Source organism: Triturus cristatus, chromosome 7 (genome assembly GCF_964204655.1).
Source record: "Triturus cristatus chromosome 7, aTriCri1.1, whole genome shotgun sequence".
Taxonomy (NCBI): domain Eukaryota; kingdom Metazoa; phylum Chordata; class Amphibia; order Caudata; family Salamandridae; genus Triturus; species Triturus cristatus.
The window spans coordinates 1,018,152,561-1,018,173,374 of NC_140590.1; the positions used below are offsets into that span (position 1 = coordinate 1,018,152,561).

The 20,814-nt window shown below is 48.4% G+C and overlaps 1 protein-coding gene across 2 annotated transcripts in view; it reads right to left on the minus strand.

Moving 5' to 3' along the window:
* AFF4 (ALF transcription elongation factor 4) overlaps positions 1–20,814 on the minus strand; it is an 862,537-nt gene that overhangs the window by 668,206 nt on the left and 173,517 nt on the right. For both annotated transcript variants that reach the window (XM_085618067.1, XM_085618066.1), the window contains exon 4: positions 12,856–12,982. In XM_085618067.1, the coding sequence (XP_085474193.1) occupies positions 12,856–12,978 (123 nt within the window). In that variant the 5' untranslated portion in view covers positions 12,979–12,982. The remainder of the gene's footprint in view (positions 1–12,855; positions 12,983–20,814) is intronic.

The window sequence follows — 20,814 nt, forward strand, 5'->3', positions numbered from 1 at the left end:
CCACTAGGTAATCTAAAGGCAAATGTCGTTTGATAACGATGGGATCTGTAAGAAAGGCTTTATATATTTTGTCCACTCTAGGAGTTAAGATGCTGGCTCTGACTGGGTCTTTACAAATTGTCATTATGTCGCATCGTGCCTTTAAGCATTGGTAGTAACTGTGAAGACCTATGTGTGGATGCTAGTGTCTCGAACAAGAAATCTTCTAGTGATACTTTCTGGAGCTCTACCCCATGGTAATGTGCAGCCCTGGCAATGAGTTCATGGTGTGATGCATTGTCGTCTGTGGGAGATGGTTTGGTACAAGTGTGGATCAGTGTCGCCTGGGGGATCCAGTGTGTAATTTGTCCGTGGATCTATTGGAATATTTATCCCCACATCATCTGCATCATCCTGGTCATGAGATTGAGGGGAATCTTGGTGTAATCTGCAAAGGATTCTCTGGTGGTGACAGAGGTCCTGGAGGTGGCAGTGATGGAAAATGAAAAGGACTTGTAGCCACAGTTGTTTTCTTCAAGGTGGTTTTGTAAAACACGTCCTCTTCTTGGAGCTTGCGTTTCTGAGGTGGTTTTATGTAAATATGACCAGTATAAGGGTTAATATGCAATCTTTTTTGCTTTGGATCGGGTGTTAATGGAATAATGTCCACTTTTGGATCCGAAGGGGTATCTTTATGTTTCGGTGCTTAAGTTCGCCGTGCCGGTGTTTTCAGTGCAGACTGAGGCTGGCCTTTCGGCGCAGAAGGTTTTGGCTTCGAAGGTTGCTTGGCTTTCGGCGCAGGAGATTTCGGCTCAGACCCGGGCTTATGGTTGGAAACTAAGTTTTTCGGCTCTGAGGAGGGTTTTTGTCGACTTGGTTGCGAGCTGGAAGGCTTGACTGGTGGTTTCGGTGCCGGGCCAGAGGGCAGAAAAGCAGAAGAGACAATTAATGGACGGAATGCAGAACAAATCAAAACATACACCCGCAGTCAAAAGATCGGAGTTAAATCCATCATTCTTTTTGCTCTCCACGCCACCTCAGATTAGACATGGCCATATGCAAGTCACTCTTGATGCTGTGCCTCATGGAAACAGTCCAGCCCGAACTACCAAGCCAAGTCCTCCCTGGAAACAAGCATCCTAGGACCGGTTCCGTGGTTTCACCCCCTCAGCCGCCAGGATAGCTTGAATCCAGTGGCACAGTGAGCCCGGTGCGTCAAAACGAGTTTCTGTGCAGAGGTTGTTTGTGGGGACAAGGGGTCCTCGGTACTTACGTCACCTTGACCCTGTGGCAGTTCTTTGGAGTCGAGGTCTATCTCGAGTTCTCAGCCTGAATCTTGTTCGGAGAAGGCTTCCTCCTCCTCTGCCGCCGATGCCTCAATATCTTCATGGCCGGAGTCTTCACTGAAGGTGTACTTGCGTGTTGTCGATGCTTTGACGCAGCATGTCCCGACGTCGAGCCCGAAGATCACAAAGTGTATTTTTTTGTAATGAAACTATCTGCAAGCGTTACACTTTTCTTCTTTGTGCTCGGGTGACACTTCATGTGAGTCGGTGCGCAGATACTTTGAGTGGCACAGAGGACAGAATTTAAACTGAGGCCGATCCATCGACTGAGAGCTAACCGAACACAGTTAGGCCTCGAAGGCCGTCCACGAAGCTTTCAAATAGAAGATCCATTCAGATGTAGAAAACAATAAGCGGAGAAGTGGGAACGCGTACGGACACAATACAGTCGAGGTAGCGAGGATTGTGCGTCAAGGGGAACCCAAAAAACTGTTTCGAACTGGAGCGCAGCAATTTACATCCGAAACCAATGGCAGAAAAAAAACATTCCAACAATGGAGTCGATGATCATGCGCACTATCACCGAAAGGAAGTCCCGTTCCCTCGTGACTAGGAAATACTTCTTTGAAGAAAAAAAACTTCTTGCAAACATCTGGACCCAACACTAGATAGCAGGAGAATGCAAAGCATGTGTAACTACAGCACACGTGCCTCGAACATACATAATAGTTAGAATACATATATATACATATACATATACATATACATATACATATACATATACATATACATATACATACACAGACATACACAGATATACACAGATATACACAGATATACACAGATATATATAGTTTGTGGGGTTGTTCTGGTTGCGGGGTTCTGTTGCGCTGCTGTAGGTGGGCCGGGGATGTTGGTGTGCTGGGGGGTTCTGGTTGCAATGGGGACATTACCTAATTTGAAATGCCTCACGTGGAATGTTCGTGGCCTCCGCACTATGTCTAGACGATACAAGGTCCATGCCCACCTGGTGAGGCGAGGCATACAAATCGCACTCCTGCAGGAAACTCACTTAACTCAACAGGAACTCACTACGCTGCAGAAGAGATGGCGTGGCCAGGTGTTTGGGACTACATGTTCGGCGTTTGCCAGGGGAGTGTTGATATGGGTGCGGGCAGGAGTCCCATTTCAGGCCACGACTCAGCTGGTGGATCCGGGGGGTAGATTTGTGGCGGTAGGGGGGAAGCTCTATGGTCAGGATGTGGCCTTATGCAGTATATATGCCCCCAACGCAGACCAGGCCCGCTTTTTTGTTAGCTTGACGGGTTCCTTGGCGCACTTCTTGGCGGGCCCCATATTGATAGGAGGGGACTTCAACTCGATCACTGATGTGGCACTGGACCGGTCGCATCCGCCATTGGCTGATTCGCCGGTGCGCCGATTAGCGGCGCACAGGGCGGACTGGCAGGAGAGGTGGGGGTTGATAGATGTGTGGAGGGAGCAGCATCCGGGACACAGGGACTATTCCTTTTTCTCCGCGTTACACGCGCTGCACGTTAGGATAGATGCCATTTTGTGCAGCAGGGACTTGGCGCCCGTGATGACCCACACGGAGTACCTCTCTAGAACTATATCAGACCACAACCCGCTGCTGCTGACGCTGCAGTGGTGGCGGCCGCGATCGGCGGTCCCGACACGGCGCCTGCGGCCGGAGGCCTTGGAAGATCCAGTGTTTAGTGAGGCGGTCAAGCGGGGCGTAGAGCAGTACTTTACGGAGAATGAGGGCTCAACTGCCACGAGGGCGATGGAATGGGATGCCATGAAGGTGGTGACCAGAGGCGTTTGTATGGGAACATTTGCGAATGTGAGGACTACTATCCTGACGGCTCTGGAGAAGGCGGAGGGGGTGTTGAGGGATCTGGAGCAGCGTAGGCCTGAGCGACCGGAGTTACAGGACAGGCTGCTTGAGGCGAAGGAGGTGGTAGCGACGGAAACTGAGCGGCTGCGGGGCTTTGACTACAAGCGGTATCTCGTCAGAGTGCATGCGGAATGGGACAAGGTAGGAACGCTACTGGCTAGACTAGCGAACCCGGAACCCCGGGGCTGCCCGGTCCTAAGCATTAGAACGGAGACGGGGGAGATGGTTTACTCGCAGGGGACGGTGCTCCAGCGGTTCAGGTCATACTATTCGGTCCTCTATGAGAGCCAGTTGGGGGTGGAGAACTCCGAGATAACTGAATATCTGGCGACTCTTTGCCTCCCCCGGGTAGATGCGGAAACTGCGACGGTGCTGGGCGGACCCATTACGCTGCAGGAGATTCGGGTGGCTATTAAGCAGATGGCCAGAAATAAAACGCCGGGGGTAGATGGCCTGCCGATCGAATTCTACGCGCAGTTTGTGGATGCCTTGGCGCCCAGGCTCTTGCTGGTCTACACTGAGGCCATGGAGCTGGGGAGACTCCCCCAGTCGATGAGGGAGGCATTGGTGGTGCCGTTGTTGAAGCCCGGCAGGGATGCCTCGGATGTGACATCGTATAGGCCTTTGTCTATGCTGACGGTCGACTACAAAATATTGAGTCGCATACTGGCCACTAGATTGCTACCGCACATGACCAAATTGGTCCACGGGGACCAAGCCGGTTTTATCCCCACCAGGAGCACAGCCTGGAATACTCGCCGCATGGTCCGTATCGTGGACAGCGTCTGGGGCCCAGAACAGCGGCCGGCGGTGCTCTCCGTAGACATCGAAAAGGCTTTCGATAGCCTCGAATGGGGATACCTCGATGCGGTGCTCGAGAAGTTCGGCCTGGGGGAGGGGTTCGGACGTTGGACACGGGTCCTTTACTCCTCTGCGACGGCCAGGGTGCGGCTGGGAGCGGTCGTGTCCGCAGCTTATCCGGTGAGCAGGGGCACACGGCAGGGTTGCTCGTTGTCTCCCCTGTTGTTCGCCTTGGCGATGGAGCCTTTGGCGGCACAAGCACGGACAGGAGCGGTGTACGGCGGGGTTCGATGTGGGGAGGAGGAGCATCATATTTCCCTGTACGCGGATGACCTCCTGCTGTACCTGGAGGACTCCGGTGACGCCTTGGAGGGGGCTGTGGAGATGCTCTCGCGCTTCGGTGAGCTCTCGGGCCTCAGGGTCAATTGGACCAAAACCTGTGTTTTCCCGCTGCGGGCAGATGTCCCATATTGCCCTCCCACTCGGGATGTGGTATGGGAAGCTAAGTGCTTTACTTACCTGGGAGTCCGGATATACCACGACGTCGAAAGTCTCTTGGACGGTAATGTAGGGCGTTGCATAAGGGCCTTGAGGGGGTGCATGGCCTTCTGGGCTGCCCTCCCGCTCTCGGTGCTGGGCCGGGTCGCGTTGCTGAAGATGGTGGCTCTGCCCCGACTGCTCTATTACTTCCGCACGCTGCCGATATGGATACCGCAGAGGATCTTCAAAGACTTGAAGTCGCAGATCATCAGCTTCCTATGGGGGACGGGACGGCGACGGGTAGCCCTGACGGCTCTGATGCGGCCTAAACTAGAGGGGGGACTGGCGGTCCCCGATTTTGAATTATACTACCTGGCGGCGCAGCTACAAGTGCTGACACAGAATGTGGCCAGAGTGTTCCGAGGCCCGGAGCTGGGACGAGGGACTGGCATCCAGAGACATGTCCTGTCCTACATAGTCATGCAACAGAAATTAGACCTGAGAGATTTATCCATCGAGGAGCGGACTCTCCGGCCATGCTGGCAGAGGGGCATGAGGAGAGCAAAGACGGCGAGACCTTATGCACCGGAGATCCCGCTGGGGATGTTGACGGCACTGCCGCATGGAGGCGACTGGTCCCCGCTAGCGGAGTGGGAAGAGCTGGGGCTGCAGATGGTGGGGGACCTCTATATAGATGGGGTGCTGGCCCCCTTCGGGGCTTTGCAGGAGCAGTTTGGTCTCCCGGATGGGAGTTCTCCTGCACGCGGCAGTGAGCGCGGCAATACAAAAACACTGGAGAGAGGGGCTGGCGGAGCCCTCTGTGGCACTGACCTGTCAGTACGTGGTGATGGCGGCGGGAACGATTAAGGCGGTGACGTGCCTACAGGCTAGATTGCTGCAGGAGGGGCTGGAGCCGCTTGCGGCATTAAAGGAGCGGTGGGAGGAAAGCATAGGCAAACCCATTCCAGACACGGTCTGGAGCCACATTATGCGGAGGACATGGAAGGGTAGCGGGAATGCCCGCTTTCAGCAGGTGCATTTCTTTATCCTCCACAGGGCATATCTGACCCCGGGAAAGATTAGCCGGTACTTTAAGGTGCAGGAGGCCGCTTGCCCGCGCTGCTTCACACTGGGAGCTGAGCTAGAGCATATGCTGTGGGGGTGCCCGAAGCTTGGGTCGTACTGGACTGAGGTGGGAGAGATCTTGAATACTATCACGGACCGGGAGGTGGAGTTTGATATGGGGGCGTGCCTGCTGCTCTGGTTCCCTCACACAGCGAAGACTAAAGTGACGAGTACATTTATTGACTTGGGGCTCATGTTGGCTCAGAGAGAAATTACGTGGCACTGGAAGTCCCGGGAGGGCCCATCAATCGGGCGGTGGATATCAGAGTTATTAAAATGGTCTAGATGCGAGAGTGAAGTTAGACGGCGGCAAGCGATTAAGGCGGACAATGAACAGGGGTTAGAATGGGTAAGGGCTTGGGAGCTGATCGGGCAGGCCCTGCAGGATTGCCGGCTCGAGCGGGCGGAACTGGAGCGCGAGGAGAACGGAGTTCCTTGAGGCTGAGGAAAATAGATGTCACCTCTGACGGATGGCACAACTTCGAGTTAGGGATCACTGGAGGGGTCCACATCAGCAGCAGTTGGGGGGTGGGATGGGAGGGGGAGTTCCTGAGGTAGGAGGGTAGTGTTATATTGAGTTGGAGGGGGAATGAATCTGTTTGGACAGAAAAGCAGAGGCTCCCATGGGGCATGATCCAGGCACCGCTATGAGGCGATAGTTGTGTTACTATGCTTAACTGTCTATATATGCCGCCCGGCCCCCGGGATGTGGGCTAAATGGCTGTGTGCATTGCTAAACTGAGGGGTGTGATCGGAGATTGTAGGGGGTGCCGGTTGCCCCGATGGTTATTTTGCTGAAAATGTTGCAATAAAAAACATGTTTAAAAAAAAAAAAATCAGTGATGTCATTTGAGATGTCATCAGTGATGTCACTGACCATGTCATGAATGATGTAATATGTGACATCATCAGCAGTGGATTGCGGGCGCACGAGTTATAGTTATTAGAACTAACTATAACGGAGGAATTTCAATGGTTTTGTAAGAGTGAAATGTCCAACTAACTATAACACCCCTGAAACCTACGGTTTTTTCTGTGAATTTCTAAGGTTTTTTAAATGCTAATTTCTAACTATAACATGTCTGAAACCGATGGTCTTTTCAGTGTATATATATATATATATATATATATATATATATATATATATATATATATATATATACACACACACATACACACTTTGATGAATATACATAGAGATAGACAGATGTGCAGCAATAGAGATTAAATTGGGTGGGACTGACCCCTGAGGGACACCACATTATTTCTATGAAACTTCAAGCATAAAGTGGTAAAATACTGTTTGCTGTCTATTTGTCATGAAAGAGCTGATGTATTGGAACAGAATGTCCAAAATGCCCACATTCCTCAATCTCTGCAGCAAGGCATGACATATCAAATGCCACAGACCAATCAAGGAGAAGGGGCACTGATTTTTTTCAACAATGTCAAAGTAATTTTGGTAAATTCTGTAACTTCCAACTCCCTCCAAGAATGACGATTCAGTAGCAAAGCCCGTCGAAAGCCAGACTGAGACCGTTGAAGAACACCATTCCATTCTAAATGGCTATTAATCTGTACAGTCACCATGCATGCATAGCATTTTAATGATTGTCGACAGTAAGGAAAGGGGTCTGCAGTTGCAGAAGATTGATGGATCATGATTGGTCTTTCAATAAAGGCCTAACTACACAGCTTTATTCCATGCTTTTGGACATTTTCCTTGCATGAGTGACATGATGAATAAAGTGTTGGCCAAGCAATTATGGGAGGATGCCACCTTTGACAAAATGTAAAGGGGACAGGCATCCAGCAGAGAACCTGATTTAAGTTTTTGAATAGCCACTTTCAATTCTTCTAAGATATATGTTTAAACGTTGCTAATAAAGAGGCACTGCTCTTTATAGTGGAATCACGATTAGAAGAAGTTTGGATCAGTGTCCTTGACCCTTCAAAGCATAAATAGATCTTTTCTTCTTTATGGAAGTGTAAAGATAGATTAGCCACAAGGGAGACACAAGAATCTCTCGTTTAGCTGGTTTTGGAATTCTCGGCTTCAACAATTTCTTTTGTATACAATTCTGCTTTTTAAAAATATTTTTATGGAAGATCTTCAAAGCTTATTTTGTAAATTACCTTATCTTCAAGTTTTATAGTAGTATCTTCGTGCTCTTTATCTGTTTAAATCTACGTTTTGAAGATGCAAGGAGGCTTAAAACACTTCTGTAGGGGACTTATTATTTTTTTTCACACCTTAATTGGTGCCAGTTTGTTGAGGCCTTATTAAGGGAATTGACAGCTTCATCAGTTCCCTCAAATAAATTAATGTTAATATGCACCCAGATGTCTTCTAGATTAGCATCGGATATACGAAGCCAAGGGCAGGAAGGGAAGACTTAAATTGTCTATCAACCTCTTGCTGAGTATCTGGGATTGTCATTTCAAACTGAACTAGCAAATGATCGGTCCATAAAAGTGGGAGGGGTTTTGCAGTGACTAATGAAGGAACAATAGTAAAGATGTCCAGTAAGTAGAGAAGTGATGGCCACCAGAAAGGCTGATTTTAACATAAGAAATTGGAGTTCTGACTTGTGCATGGGTTTAAACGGTTCTGTCATTAGTTAAGTGGGCACAGTATTTAAGTCCCAAATTAGTGTTAAACCACCTTGTTTAGTGGGGAAGGGGTAATTTTTTGCTCCCTCTAGGAATCCCTTTAAAACTGGTGGGATGAAGAAGCTGCTTTATGCAAGTTCCCTGGTGTAAGGCACAACGGCGGTCTGAACCTTGTGTGATGCATAGGTTAGAACATTATCCAACAGGTGGATTGATTATGTTTGAACCATGGTGTTTTCTGCCCTCTTATCCAGGAGGCCTTGCTTTTTTGTACAATGGATGCATTTGTTCCACTTGGTGTAGAACTTGCATCTACTTGGTCCTCTGGCCTCTTCAAGAAGCTTCATTATTCTGATTGGAAGGTGGCGGTAATTGAATTCTAGCTACTCACGAATCAGATTGAGAGCCTGAGAGTGGCTGGTAACAGATCAGTCCTCCTTGCATTGAGAATAAGGCCTGCATCGGTGGTAGGGTTATACTCTATTGAGAGATTTCTACTAAGTCAGAGGACCAAGTTTGCCTAGCTCAGTGAGGGGTTATCGGGATAAGGGTCATGCCTGCCTGTCTTAGCATGTGTCTTAACAATGGTATTGGTGGAAATCTGTGCAAGGCACATGTAAATTCCTGAGCAGTTTATTGATGGGGCATTTCCCCTGGACTGCTGGAGTGCCTGCCTGCACGAGAAGTCTTACCATTTTGTGCTGGCACGACTTGCGAACAGATCTATAACTAGGGTATCCCATTTCTTGATGTCCTCTAGTGTTTGTTTTAGCTCCCTTTTGTGTGATGCACTTGCCTGTCTGCTTCACTGCTTTGGACGTCTGGTAGATGCATCGCCACCAGAGTGGTTTCTCTATATTGCACATTTCTATATTTCCTGTGCTAGTTGTGAAAGCGGACAGAATTTTGTCCTCTTCGCCCCACCCCCTTTTTTTGATTTAGAACATTGTACAATGTTTCCCTTTATATGTGCTTAAAAGGCCTTCAATGCATGAACACAGGTCCCTGATTTGTTAGAGTTCCCATGTGAACTCGCCCATTCTATGTGGGATAAGGCCGTAAAGATGGTGACCGAGTTGATAGCCCGAAAGGTCCCCCTATGGCAGCATGCTGCGTGTTTAAGCACCTTATCTCCTTCTGAATCCATCCTGTGACAATCACAAGAATCTCTCAACTCCTTGTGGCTTTTGACCTTCTGCTGTTAAAACACTCCTGGACTGGGCGCATGTGCGGTCTGGCCCGTGGTATAAGCAGGGTGCATGGTGCCTTCATACCCATTAGTTTCATCACTGTCCTCACTTCCAGAGACTGAGCCTTCTGGTATAGACAAGTTGGATCTGTTAGTTTCTTGATTATCCAAGGGTGCTCGATAGGCCCTTGCTATTCTTGAGTTCAGCGTCGCTCTTAGAAACACTGTCTCCTGCTCTGGGCATGGAGATATCTTTTCTATATGTTCAACGAGAACCCCAGCTTGTGAGGGATCTCCATCATAGTGTGCATGTTCTTTTGGAAACTGTGCTGTGAACTTGCATGTCTGCCAAGGACTGGCTAGTAAAGGCGTGTCTTGTCTCCTTTGGTGCCTGGGTACTGCCACTATGCCTTTTGTGATCACCTTTGGCGATTTTATGCCGAAAGACAGCTCCCCGAACTCGTAGTGTACCTGACCTATGACAAATATGAGGTACTACCTGTATTTGGATTCATTGGGATGTCAAGATACGTGTCCTTCAGATCTATTGTGGCCATGTAGTCTCCTTTCTTCAGAAGTGGAAAGACCACTCAAGGTTTTCATTATGAACTTATGTAGAAATCAGAGGTCCAGAATTGGCCTTAATGTCATCTCTTGCTTTGGTATGAGGAAGTAAGACAGTAAACCCCCTTTCTGACTTTTTGGGGAACTCCTAGTAGCAGGAGTTCTTCCTTTGTTTGTGACCTTGTTTTAGCTGTGTTTATTTGATTTAATATCTAACTGAAGTGACTGACTCAATCCTGGAGGAATTCTTCCCCCACACTAGTTGTCAGTGTTGGGGTGTAATCCGTACAAATCACTTATTTTCCCCACTCCCTCCCCCTCTTGGGCGGTGAACTCTCCCTTTTGCCCTCCCACGAAAGGGGTGTCTTGCCAGTTTCTGTCATTGTTTGCACGAGTCTGAGCTGTGGTCAGCTGACTGAACCCTTTTTGCTGAGGGGCAGTTACTTGTTGGAAAGCTCCCCTGCTTCATAGTCTAGTTGGCATGCCTCCCCGCTTGAAGCACCCACGGATTTGCAAAGTGCCCCATTGCTTTTCCAGACTTGTTGTCCTACTTTATCTCATGGAGTGTGTCCTCCACTGCCGGTCTGAAGAGGGTGCCTTCTGTGAAGGGCTTACTGATGAGTGATGGTTGCCCCTCAGTCTTAAAAACAGAAACTCTAAACCAGGCATGCCTCCTGAGGGTTGTACAAATTCAAATCTGCCTGTTTCTGCTGCATCCAGGTCAGATTTGAGGCAGGTGTTGGCAATGATCTGTCTTCCTGTATCAGCGACATGTCCCTTTTCTCATACTTTTCAGGGTGGTGCTGCATGAGGCCCTCTACATTGTTCTTGGAACTGTACAGCTCCTTTTGTTTTGCAATCCTCCGAAAGTCTAGTGTTTCAATGTTGAGGCAGTGTTCGTTGGCTTGCATTGTAGAGTTCAGGTGAGTGACTAATTTGTCTGCTCCAGAGATTGTAGGGAGGGCGGGGCAGCCGAGGTGGTGTGTATCGTGGGGCAGAAGGTTCGAAGTAGATGATAAAGAGGGCACTCTAGTGCAGTAGGACTGGTCTGTGTCTTCAAACGTAGGCAGGAAGTGCTCAGCTTGGTATAGATCAGCGAAGGTTATATGCCCGCATCCCCACGCTCGACCTAGCACCCTCGCACTGCAGAGGTGGCAGGAGGGGGTTGTGCCCAAGGGGCATGGCAAGCGCATATAGGCAGGGGTGGCAAGCATGCCACCTCAAGCCATCCTACGCCAGCGCATGCTCTCCACTGTGCCTATCTCATTTTGTGGCGGTTTGCAGGGTACATAGAGTGCTGTAGTCAAAGGGCAGGGTGCTGGATGATCCACCTCTATGGCAGTGTGTGGTTGAAATTGCATGGGGTATAGCCAGTAGAGAAGGTATTGCACTTGGGCACTGAATGCATATAGTACCATGTATGGACCTGCCAGACACCCTTGATTGAGAGGTAAGGTAAGTATTTCCCACGAAATCCTCGGTTACTTGCCAGCCCAGGTTAGCGCGATGAGATCCAAAAGCAGTCAATGCAGGAAGTGAGGGGTAAGAGGGAGGGGAAGAATTAGAAAGCAATACAGGAATTTAGGTAGTATAATAATTTCTGCAATAGGTATTCTTTCTGTCACAGACAAGACAGTGGCAGGTGGGACCACACCGGGATCCTGTCCTCCTGCCATTTCATGGCTCGACCATAGTTGACCCTCCACAATTCGTCTGGGTCTCAGCCGAGCCAGATACCCAGGTACATGACTGGGTCAAAGGCCCACTTCTGCAGATATTCAGAGAGGAAGGGCAGGGAACAGTAAAATACAGACCTAACCCACCCACTCCAACAATCTTCCGAACATGGTTGAGAAACTATCCCACCCCCACAAAACTGCCCCCATTCCACATACATTCAAATTGCATGGGAATCATCCCGAAGAGCGACAGCAAGCCAGGCGAACATACCAGTCAGAAACTTTCAGATGTCAGTCTTGTGCTGCTAACAATATCAGAGGAAAAAAATCGGCTAACATGTTGAATCAATCACAAATGCATTCCCTTATGATAGGATGACTACTTATTTCCAGGTCATTATGGACACAGTTTTCAGTCCTGGAATTATTTGAGTGCATAATGCATTCTGCGTATTGCAGGCAGGTTTTTCTTCCAAGCAACTAATACACCTGAATTAAACGATGTCTAGGTGAAAAGTTCAGCACTTGAGACATTTTCCGTATGCATCTAGAATGAGTTTTCACCCTAATCGTCTTCATGTTGTGAATTATGATACTGGCATGCTTGATTCTCCCTTTTCACAAATACTTTTACTTTGGGTATAATTAGGAAAAGAGTTGATTATGTATTACAAGGATTTAAGGGGGAAAATTCTGTAAGATCAACTAACAGTCTTGTGTGGGGAGCCCACAATGAAGCAGATAGTTTATTCAAACTGAATTGGAAGTAAACCAATAATGCATGCTTGGTGCATACTAAACTAACAATAGCTTACTTACCAGCTTAAATCGCTTAGACATGCTGGAACAAACTGTGGTCCGCCCTAGTGATTGCTATAAATGTTTCCTATTCACAGAAGTAGAATAATTTATCCTTAAATAAGATGTCTGCAATATTTTCCAGACTAACCCAAGTGTACAGTGATATCATTCTTTAGTCAGAGGCTAGTTTGCTTAATAGTTCTCAATAATGCCAGTTTATAGAGGAGTATGACAATGATTTCAACTCAGCCATTTTATTATTTATTGTTGTGCCTTTCTATTATACCATTTAAGACGCAATTACAAACAGTAAAGGATTCAAATTTAAAAAAAGGAATTAACAGAACAAAGAAAACCTATTGGTTAGCTATTTAAATATTGTTTGGGCTAAAAATAACTCAAATAGAAGCATAAACTCACAACTTTATAGGGTTCAGCAAACAGAGGAGAGTGTGATGGAAAGGCTTCTTCGCCCTGTTGAATTTCTTGGTTTCGCCTTTCCCTTTCTTTCATACGCAGGACGTTCCGGTCTTCACGGTTCATATTGCTATAAAGAAAAACAGTTTGAGCATTTATAAGAAATTAGTGGTAAATTCAATAAAACCAATATTGATTTAAATATTCACACCATAACTTAAAACTTTTAAATGACATGTGGAAAGGCACGCCCAAAGTAATAAACAGTATCAATAATATTCTCCTAGCAATAACATTCTTCTCACCATAATTAATAATAACATCTACTTTAATGTTCATGGAAAAATATATCTAGGCCCTCGCTACCACATGAATGATGGTTCAATTTTTTGATACATCGTGTGTTCCTTTTGAGTTTCATGATGCTGGAAAAAGAAACAACAATGAAAACAATGACTCAGAATATTGGCATCAGCAAAGGCCAGCACGCGGTTTCAATTGTTCTGTCACATATTTCCATGCTTCAGAGAGAACATGACCCTTTACAGTTTCAGAACATTATTACTCTGCTGTGAAAAAAACTACTTTCAGGTGACTATGTGATGGCAGTATTATGTTCTTTAGAACATGGTTCGAGGAACTGAACAGATCACGGATGAAAGAAATACTGTGAAGCAAATAAATTCTCTAGTCCATATTCATTTAACCAGGAATTTAATTTAAGAACTTTAGTGGCAGAGCTTTCCGTCAAGACTTTCGCCAAATTAACAAGTAGACTACAAGTGGATGCGATGCAGTGTGGAGTCTTTTCTTCTGCAAACCAACAGGACATGGGAGAGGAATGCCTAAATGCTTCAGGAAAAGGAATACTGTCATTTCACATCCATTAACATTTGGCATTGTATTTGTTACCACAGCCACATCTCATATCTCCAAGACTAAACTAGCTTTAATAGATACAAATGTAAATGAACTATAGTAACTTTGATAGTCTACTCTATCATGTAAAACCTTTGCCAAATAGAGGAAGGACTTAAAGTGACAAAATACTTTACAATGTGTGGAAAAGGGGGTTGCAAAATTACTAAAGGTGAGTAAATCGTCTGTTCTATTCCCCCTAAAACAAGAAAGTGAAAACAAACTAACCACTTACAGGACACAGTTTTGTTCTACAACAACTGTTTTCTTCTAATTAAGTGGCACAGTAAAGCATCTACTCAAGTTTGCATTCACAGTACTGTGTGAAAAATGCAAGTAAAGAAGTTTTTTAACTGCATTTGTGTGAATTATTGTCAAACACTATGGAATCGGTCTTTACATGCAAGAGGTTTGCAAATTCACGTAGGGGTGTGTAGTCGTCATAATGTCATCGATTAGTGCAAAAGAGCATTAAGTATGGAATTGTCTCTCTGCTACCACGTCTCCAAAGCATTTTCGCACCCCCCAAAGTGCAATCGCAATGGTGATCACAGAATTCTGCTTTATTTCATTTAAGCAAATACAAGTTTGCTGGTTGTTTGCAGAGTTTAAACAACATACAAGGTCCACTGACCACCTGAGTAAATCCTGTTCTGTATAAATTTAAAACCCGGGACTGTCTTTGTAGGGGAGGTGCCTATGCATTAACAAATCCATTTTGAGATACTGACAAACCTCCCTGGTTTTATTACGCCGTACTCCTTTTTAATTTTCACAAGGGCATCTGAAAAAAATAAGAGTTGGTCTGTCTCAGTTGACCAAATCTTAGTCCCAGAGAATGTTTTTTATATACAATATCTATTGATTTGTGACAGCTGTGTTGTAAAAGGCCACCCCTATCAGATCTCATATTACAGCTTGGCAGTTCCTATGTAAGCAGACCTGGTACAGAATAGGGCAATGAGCATGGACATCAGCAATTTATTTAATGCCCAAGTTCAAGTGCAAAGCAACAGGTGCCGACACTGCTTTCGTTCTGTAAACACGCGCTATCGTGCTCAAATGCTGGCGGCTTTTTTCCCTTGCTTGACTCATGTTAGTAATGAAACGTCACTAAACACTACTGTGCAGATGTTCGCTAGACAACAAGCTAGAGTGGGCCAAGCAGTTTTGCGTACACTATTTCAGACAGCAGCTACAGGTTAGCCACCACTTTGGGAGTTACTGCTATATAGTCACAGCATGTCGAACGGAAAATGCTACTTATCACAGTATGCATCTGTTCTTGGAATGTTGAGCTGTAGTCACATGCGCCCACCCACCTCCCCAGGTACCTTACTTAGATACAATCTACATGGACCTCTCTCTTTACTACTATTACTGACTTCATCATCATCTGCGGCAAAACAGTCCAACGATGGAGCCGATGCCCATGCCCACTATCATCGAAATGAGGAGGCACCTACCTCGTGACTGGAAAGACATCGTCGAACAAAAACCAAGAACAAACATCCACACCCAACACTAGATGGCGGGCTATGCACAGCATGTTACTCTACAGCTCACATGCCTCGAACAATCAGGTTATCAGTTTAAAGGTGAGCAATCTGTCTTGAGAGTTCGGTTTCTGGGGTTGGAATCAGGGTGCCTGCCCCAAGGGTCAAGAATTCACTCAAAGAACACCCTCAGCAGCACCAGAGCAGCCGGGTGCAGAGAGCTGAGCCCAATGTTTTCCAAAGGTGTATAGGGGTCCTCTGGTTGGTGGCTGCTGACGGGCAAGCCACTTAGATGTCAGAACAAAGCTCCTAGGGTTCATCTCAGGGAAAATGGGGATCCAATATAGCACACAAGGTGCACCAACAGCGGCCCAGGGGTGGCTGGGTGCAGGATCAATGTCAGAAGCCCTGTTTGTTTCAATGGGGAAGCTCCGGTCAGAACCAACACTGCAGGCTCAGTCATGAAGATCTTCTGGAGGCGACCACCGGGTGGAGAGGCAAGTTGGGATGTTGTGGGAGGCAGGAAAACCCTCGGTTGGGCCACCCGAGGCCGTGGGGCATCAGGTGCAGGGGTGTCTTGCCATCGGGTTTTCCTTACCAGCTCCTTTTGAAGTTGTAGGATCCTCCAGATAGGGGCTGCAGACGTCATCGAGAGACTTGACAGGTCAGGGATCGCGGGATCACAGGTCAGAATTGCCAGGGAGACCTCCTCGTGGTGTTGGGCCACTCGAACTCGGGCCGTGGCCGTCAGGGCAAAGTGGTGCAGACTCGCAGATTTGCCCGGAGCCAGAGTCTGTTGGTGAGCAGTGCTCCCAGGAGACAGTCTTTGGTTCGGGAAGGCAGGGCAGATCCTCCGGGTTCTGGTGGGCTGCTGGCTGCAGGACACCGCGATTCCGCTGGAGCAGAGAAAGTTCAGGACAGGCCGGTGGGGCTGGGGAAAAGTCAGTTGTCCTCTTCCTCCTTCCACGTGGCTCTACAGTCCTTTCTTGTATGAGGAGGAAAAGTTCGGGGTTGCCCCTAAATGCTACACTTATGGGTGTTTTAGGTAGGTGTAGGTTGGGACCAATGTGTCCCTTCCTATGGGTAAGCACACCCCCTATTATGCCACCCTCCAGTGGGAGAGGGCATAAACCTCACTGTGGTTTGCTGCTCCCCCCCATATGTAAGATGGTGAGGACCGAGTTGTGCTTCGCCTCACCTCCCTCACCGGATGGGTAGAGTTGGCAAAGGTGGGCATACCTCTCCTCCCATCTTGTTATTCCCGCTGATTCTCCCACTCTAAGTAGGGGTCAGAACCGGTGGGGGCCAGTTGCTGGAGCAGCAAATGGCTGAGTCAACTCACAAAGGCGGCAAGTGTTTGAAGCATCCCCTTCGTGGAGCCTGCCCATCCTGGTGGACGATGCGTGACACCTCTGTCCAGTATGTGCTTGGTTTCAGGACATGTCTGGGGGTTGCAGCTGGCGAGCAGCCAGGACAGTAGAATTTATCAGTTTTTCAGCGGGCATCTTTAAGATGCCCTCCGAGTGCATTTGGCATTAAATCCCACACTGGCATCAGTGTGTGTTTAATGTGCTGAGAAGTTTGAAATCGAACTTCCCAAATTTCAGTTAAGCCATTAAGGTGCTCTGGGGTACACAATTTTCAAACTCCCAGACCAGATACTGTAGGAAAGTGAAGTGGGTTTCTGTTGCAGTAACACCCCCCCCCCCCCCCACTCCCACACACACACACGCGTATTGCCAGATGTCTGATGCACATTGACTTGATGTGCCCTGGTTCCCTGCCAATCAGGTTCCCAAGGACTGTGTTCTTTCGCAAAACTGTACATTGGTACTCACAATTGGCACCACTCTGGCCACATGCAAGTCCCTTATAAAAGGTTCCAAGGGCACTGTAACCTGGGGAAGCCTCCAAGGGCTGCAACACATGTTGTGCCACAATTAGATGTCCTGTACCTTAACACACATACACACACACACTCTGTAGGCTGCGTGTTACGGTGCAGAGAAAAGTGAAGAGTCGACATAAAACATACTTGTGTGCTATGCCTGCAAACCACGTACTATGGCATAGGTAAGACACCCCTGTAGCTGGGTGCACTATATCACTGTTGAGGGTACAGTTGCATGAGCACTCTACCCCTACAATGTCTAAGTCCATTCTTAAACACTAAGTGCAATTTAAGCCAAAAAAGAGTATATGGTCTGGGAGTTTGTCATTAAGAACGCCACAGCACCATAACTGCTATACTGAATTCTGGGAAGCTTGGTAGCAAACGTCTCAGTATAATACACCCACACTGATGCTAGTGTGGGATTTATTATACAATGCACTCAGAGGGCATCTTAGAGGTGCCCCCTGAAAAACAACCAGCCTCTGGTGGGTTCCCTGACTGGTAAACACCAGCCTACCACTACAATACTTGTTTATGGACCCCTGGGGTGGGAGCATTCACTCCCTGGGCCCAGAAACAAAGCCTTTCCCAGGTCAGAAAGAGCCATCTTTGGCAGGGGAGCTTCAAAGGCTGTGCTGCCTTTGTAACACGACCCCCAGCCTATCCTGCTCTCAGGAGCAGGCTCCCTTCCTGTCTCACTCCCTTTTTGGCGGGAAGACAGGCAGGAAAAATTAGAGCAGCCGAGAAAGTGTGCCCACCTCTGTCAACCCCACCCCTCAGGTGGGGGAGGCGAGGTGAAGCCCACTCTTCAGTGCCCGCCATCTTGCAGAGACTCCATAATCAGGATTAGGGATTGTACCTACTCCCCTACGTGGGGTGAGCATACCAAGGGTGTAGTCAGCCTAAGGTCAGTAGCCCATTGGTTATTGACCTCAAAACCCCTAATACGCCCCCTAAATACAGTATTTAGGGGGCAGTTCTGAACTAAGAAGATAGGTTCCCACAACCTACGAAGGACGAAAGACAACGCCCAGCAGAGGAGACTGCAGAGAAGAAGTGACTTATCCCCAGCCCTACTGGGCTATCTATAGTTTCCAGAGATCCGGTGCCAAGTCTCCTTGTGCTGCAGCCAGCGACCTCCAGAACCCATGGGAGGTATGACTGCCTTCAACAAAGACCAGATCTCCTGTAAATAGCAGCTCTGTTCAAAAGAATTACCCCCCAAAAAATAAGACTTCGAGCCATCTAAGGACAAAGAAACCTGACACCTGGAACCACCACTGCACCCGATGCCTACAGCCCGAGTGGCCCACCGGTCCCAGCGAAGTCCCCTAGATCTCCAAAGTCCAAGTTCACTGTGGGTTGACCCCTCCAGGACTCCCAGACGTCGCCTGCAGCCTTTGCACGGAGACATGTGAGTGACCTGGTAAGGTGAAATCTGACCTCAAAAGACACCCCTGCATCCGGCCGCACTGCGCCTTGAAGAGGACCTAATGTGCATCTACATCCTAGAGCCTTCCAACTTACCTGCCCAGCATTGGTTTTGCCCAGAAGACTTCCTGTACCAAGCCTGAAGCCAAAATCCTAAGCGGGCAACTCCCATTGAAAACAGGGCACCCGACGCCAAAACAGCACCCTGCACCCGGCTGCCCCTGTGCTGCTGTGGGTGCACTTTTTGTGCTAACCTGAACCCGCCTTTGCCCGAGCTTACTCCTAGGAGCTTTTCTCCCTCAACCTTGTGGCCTACTCGTGAGCAGTCACCAACCGAAGGCCCCATATCCCCCATTGGATAACATTGGGCCTCTGTTGGAAACTGCCCACTCCCACTCCGCAGGGTGGTGGTGGACCTTCCCGACACAATGGGGTAGCTTGGCTCGAGTGGTCAGGAAACAGGCGCAGTGCTAAGCATACAATATACCCATACAATAACCATGCGTGCATCCGTTCCAAAAACGACTCTACACCGTAAAAATTATGAAAATATTCTTCTTTATCTTTTTCTCTTAGTTGCTGATTGGAAAAATAAATAGGTCAATCACAATATACAAGTTTCAATTAGTGCAGGTCAAATAAATATTGGCTGTTTGATGAAATAAATAGGGGTGATCATAAATAACAGGGCATAAATACAAGTGCAATATATACAGACAATTAAATACTTTGAGGTAATAAATACTGTACCAATAAATACTGTACCAATAAATACTGTACACCAACAAGTCCTGTGGACCTATAAATTCAGTGCAGCAATAAATAGATAAGAACTTAATAAATACAGTATCCCCAATAAACAATTAGAAGTATACAGTACACTTCGTGAATCAGATGACACTTCAATTCTTAAGGGCTGATTTGGCCCAGGCACAGCTTGTAGGGTTGTGGAAGGCTTGGGGGGGGTTCTACTCCCTGGCTGAGGCAAAGGCTGAGGCCTAAACTGAGGTAGATCAAAGGGGGGAATTCCAATGCCCTGGCTTCCCTTCTCCACACAACCTCTCTAGGTTAGTCCCAGTTCACCCCAGGCACAGTCAGGTGGGTTTCAGCACCTCCCTAGCCCCTTAGAGTAGTCTCTCAGGTCTCCACAGGGCCTTAGGCGCCCTCTACTCCACTTACTGCCCTTTTCTGATGTTCCGACGCCGCTGGAGTCGTGTCGACGCCGTGAGGCGGTTCCGGTTCGGTCTCGGCGGCCTCGGCACAATGTCAGTTCTTTGACGACGCCGGCAGGCGGTTCCGGTCCGATGTCGGTGGCCTCGGTTCGATCTCGACCTCCGATTCGACGGCGTCGGGCAGTCTCTTCACGATGTCGACTTCGGGCGGCTCCGGTCCGATGGCGCTCTCGGCTCCGATGACGTCGGCCGGCCTGGCCTCGCTGTCGACTTCCGGCGACTCCGGGGTGCGATCCTCACCCCCGACCTCCGGTGTTCCTCCTCACAGGTTCCGGGCGACTCCGGAGTGCGATCCTCACTCCCGACCTCCGGTGCTCCTCTACCTCGGTCTCCGACGACTCCGGAGGGCGGACTTCACTCCTCCGATGACGTCGCTCGCTCGACCTCGGTTCACTTCCTTCTCGACCCTTGGTATTCCTCTCGACCTCCGCCGGCGCCCTCTTACGACCTCAGGCGGCTCCGGGTACGACGTCTGCTACCTCAGTCAGCGCCGCTTCTCCACCTCGGGCTCCAGGTCTTCGGCTACTCGACGCCAGGCTCCAGGGAAACCAGTTCTCAGGTCAGAATCTTGCTGCTTTCTTGGTTCTAAGGCCTGTTCCTGCTGTCCAGGTCCTTAGGATGGTTTTCTTCTGACTTCTTCCCACACAGGGCTATAGGCTGGGATCCATCAGTAGGGACAAGTATCAAGGGTGGGTTTATGGACCCCACTCCAGGCACAAGTTTCCACCCCTGCTGCTTCACTCCTTCCTCCTTCACTGTTGTGCTCCTCTCTCTTCACCCGTCAGGTGCCAACTGCCAGCTCCAACTGCCAACTGCCTCTCTTATCCTCCCAACATTCTAAACGGTTTCCAACTGTCACACAGTTCTGGAATCTCCTGGAAGGTTCTGGAAGGTGCTGGTAGGTTCCAGTGGATGCTGGTGATGTCACAGGAGGCCACCATTTTGTGCTTCAGGCCCTCAGACAGAAGTTTCAGGGGTAGCTAAAATGGCT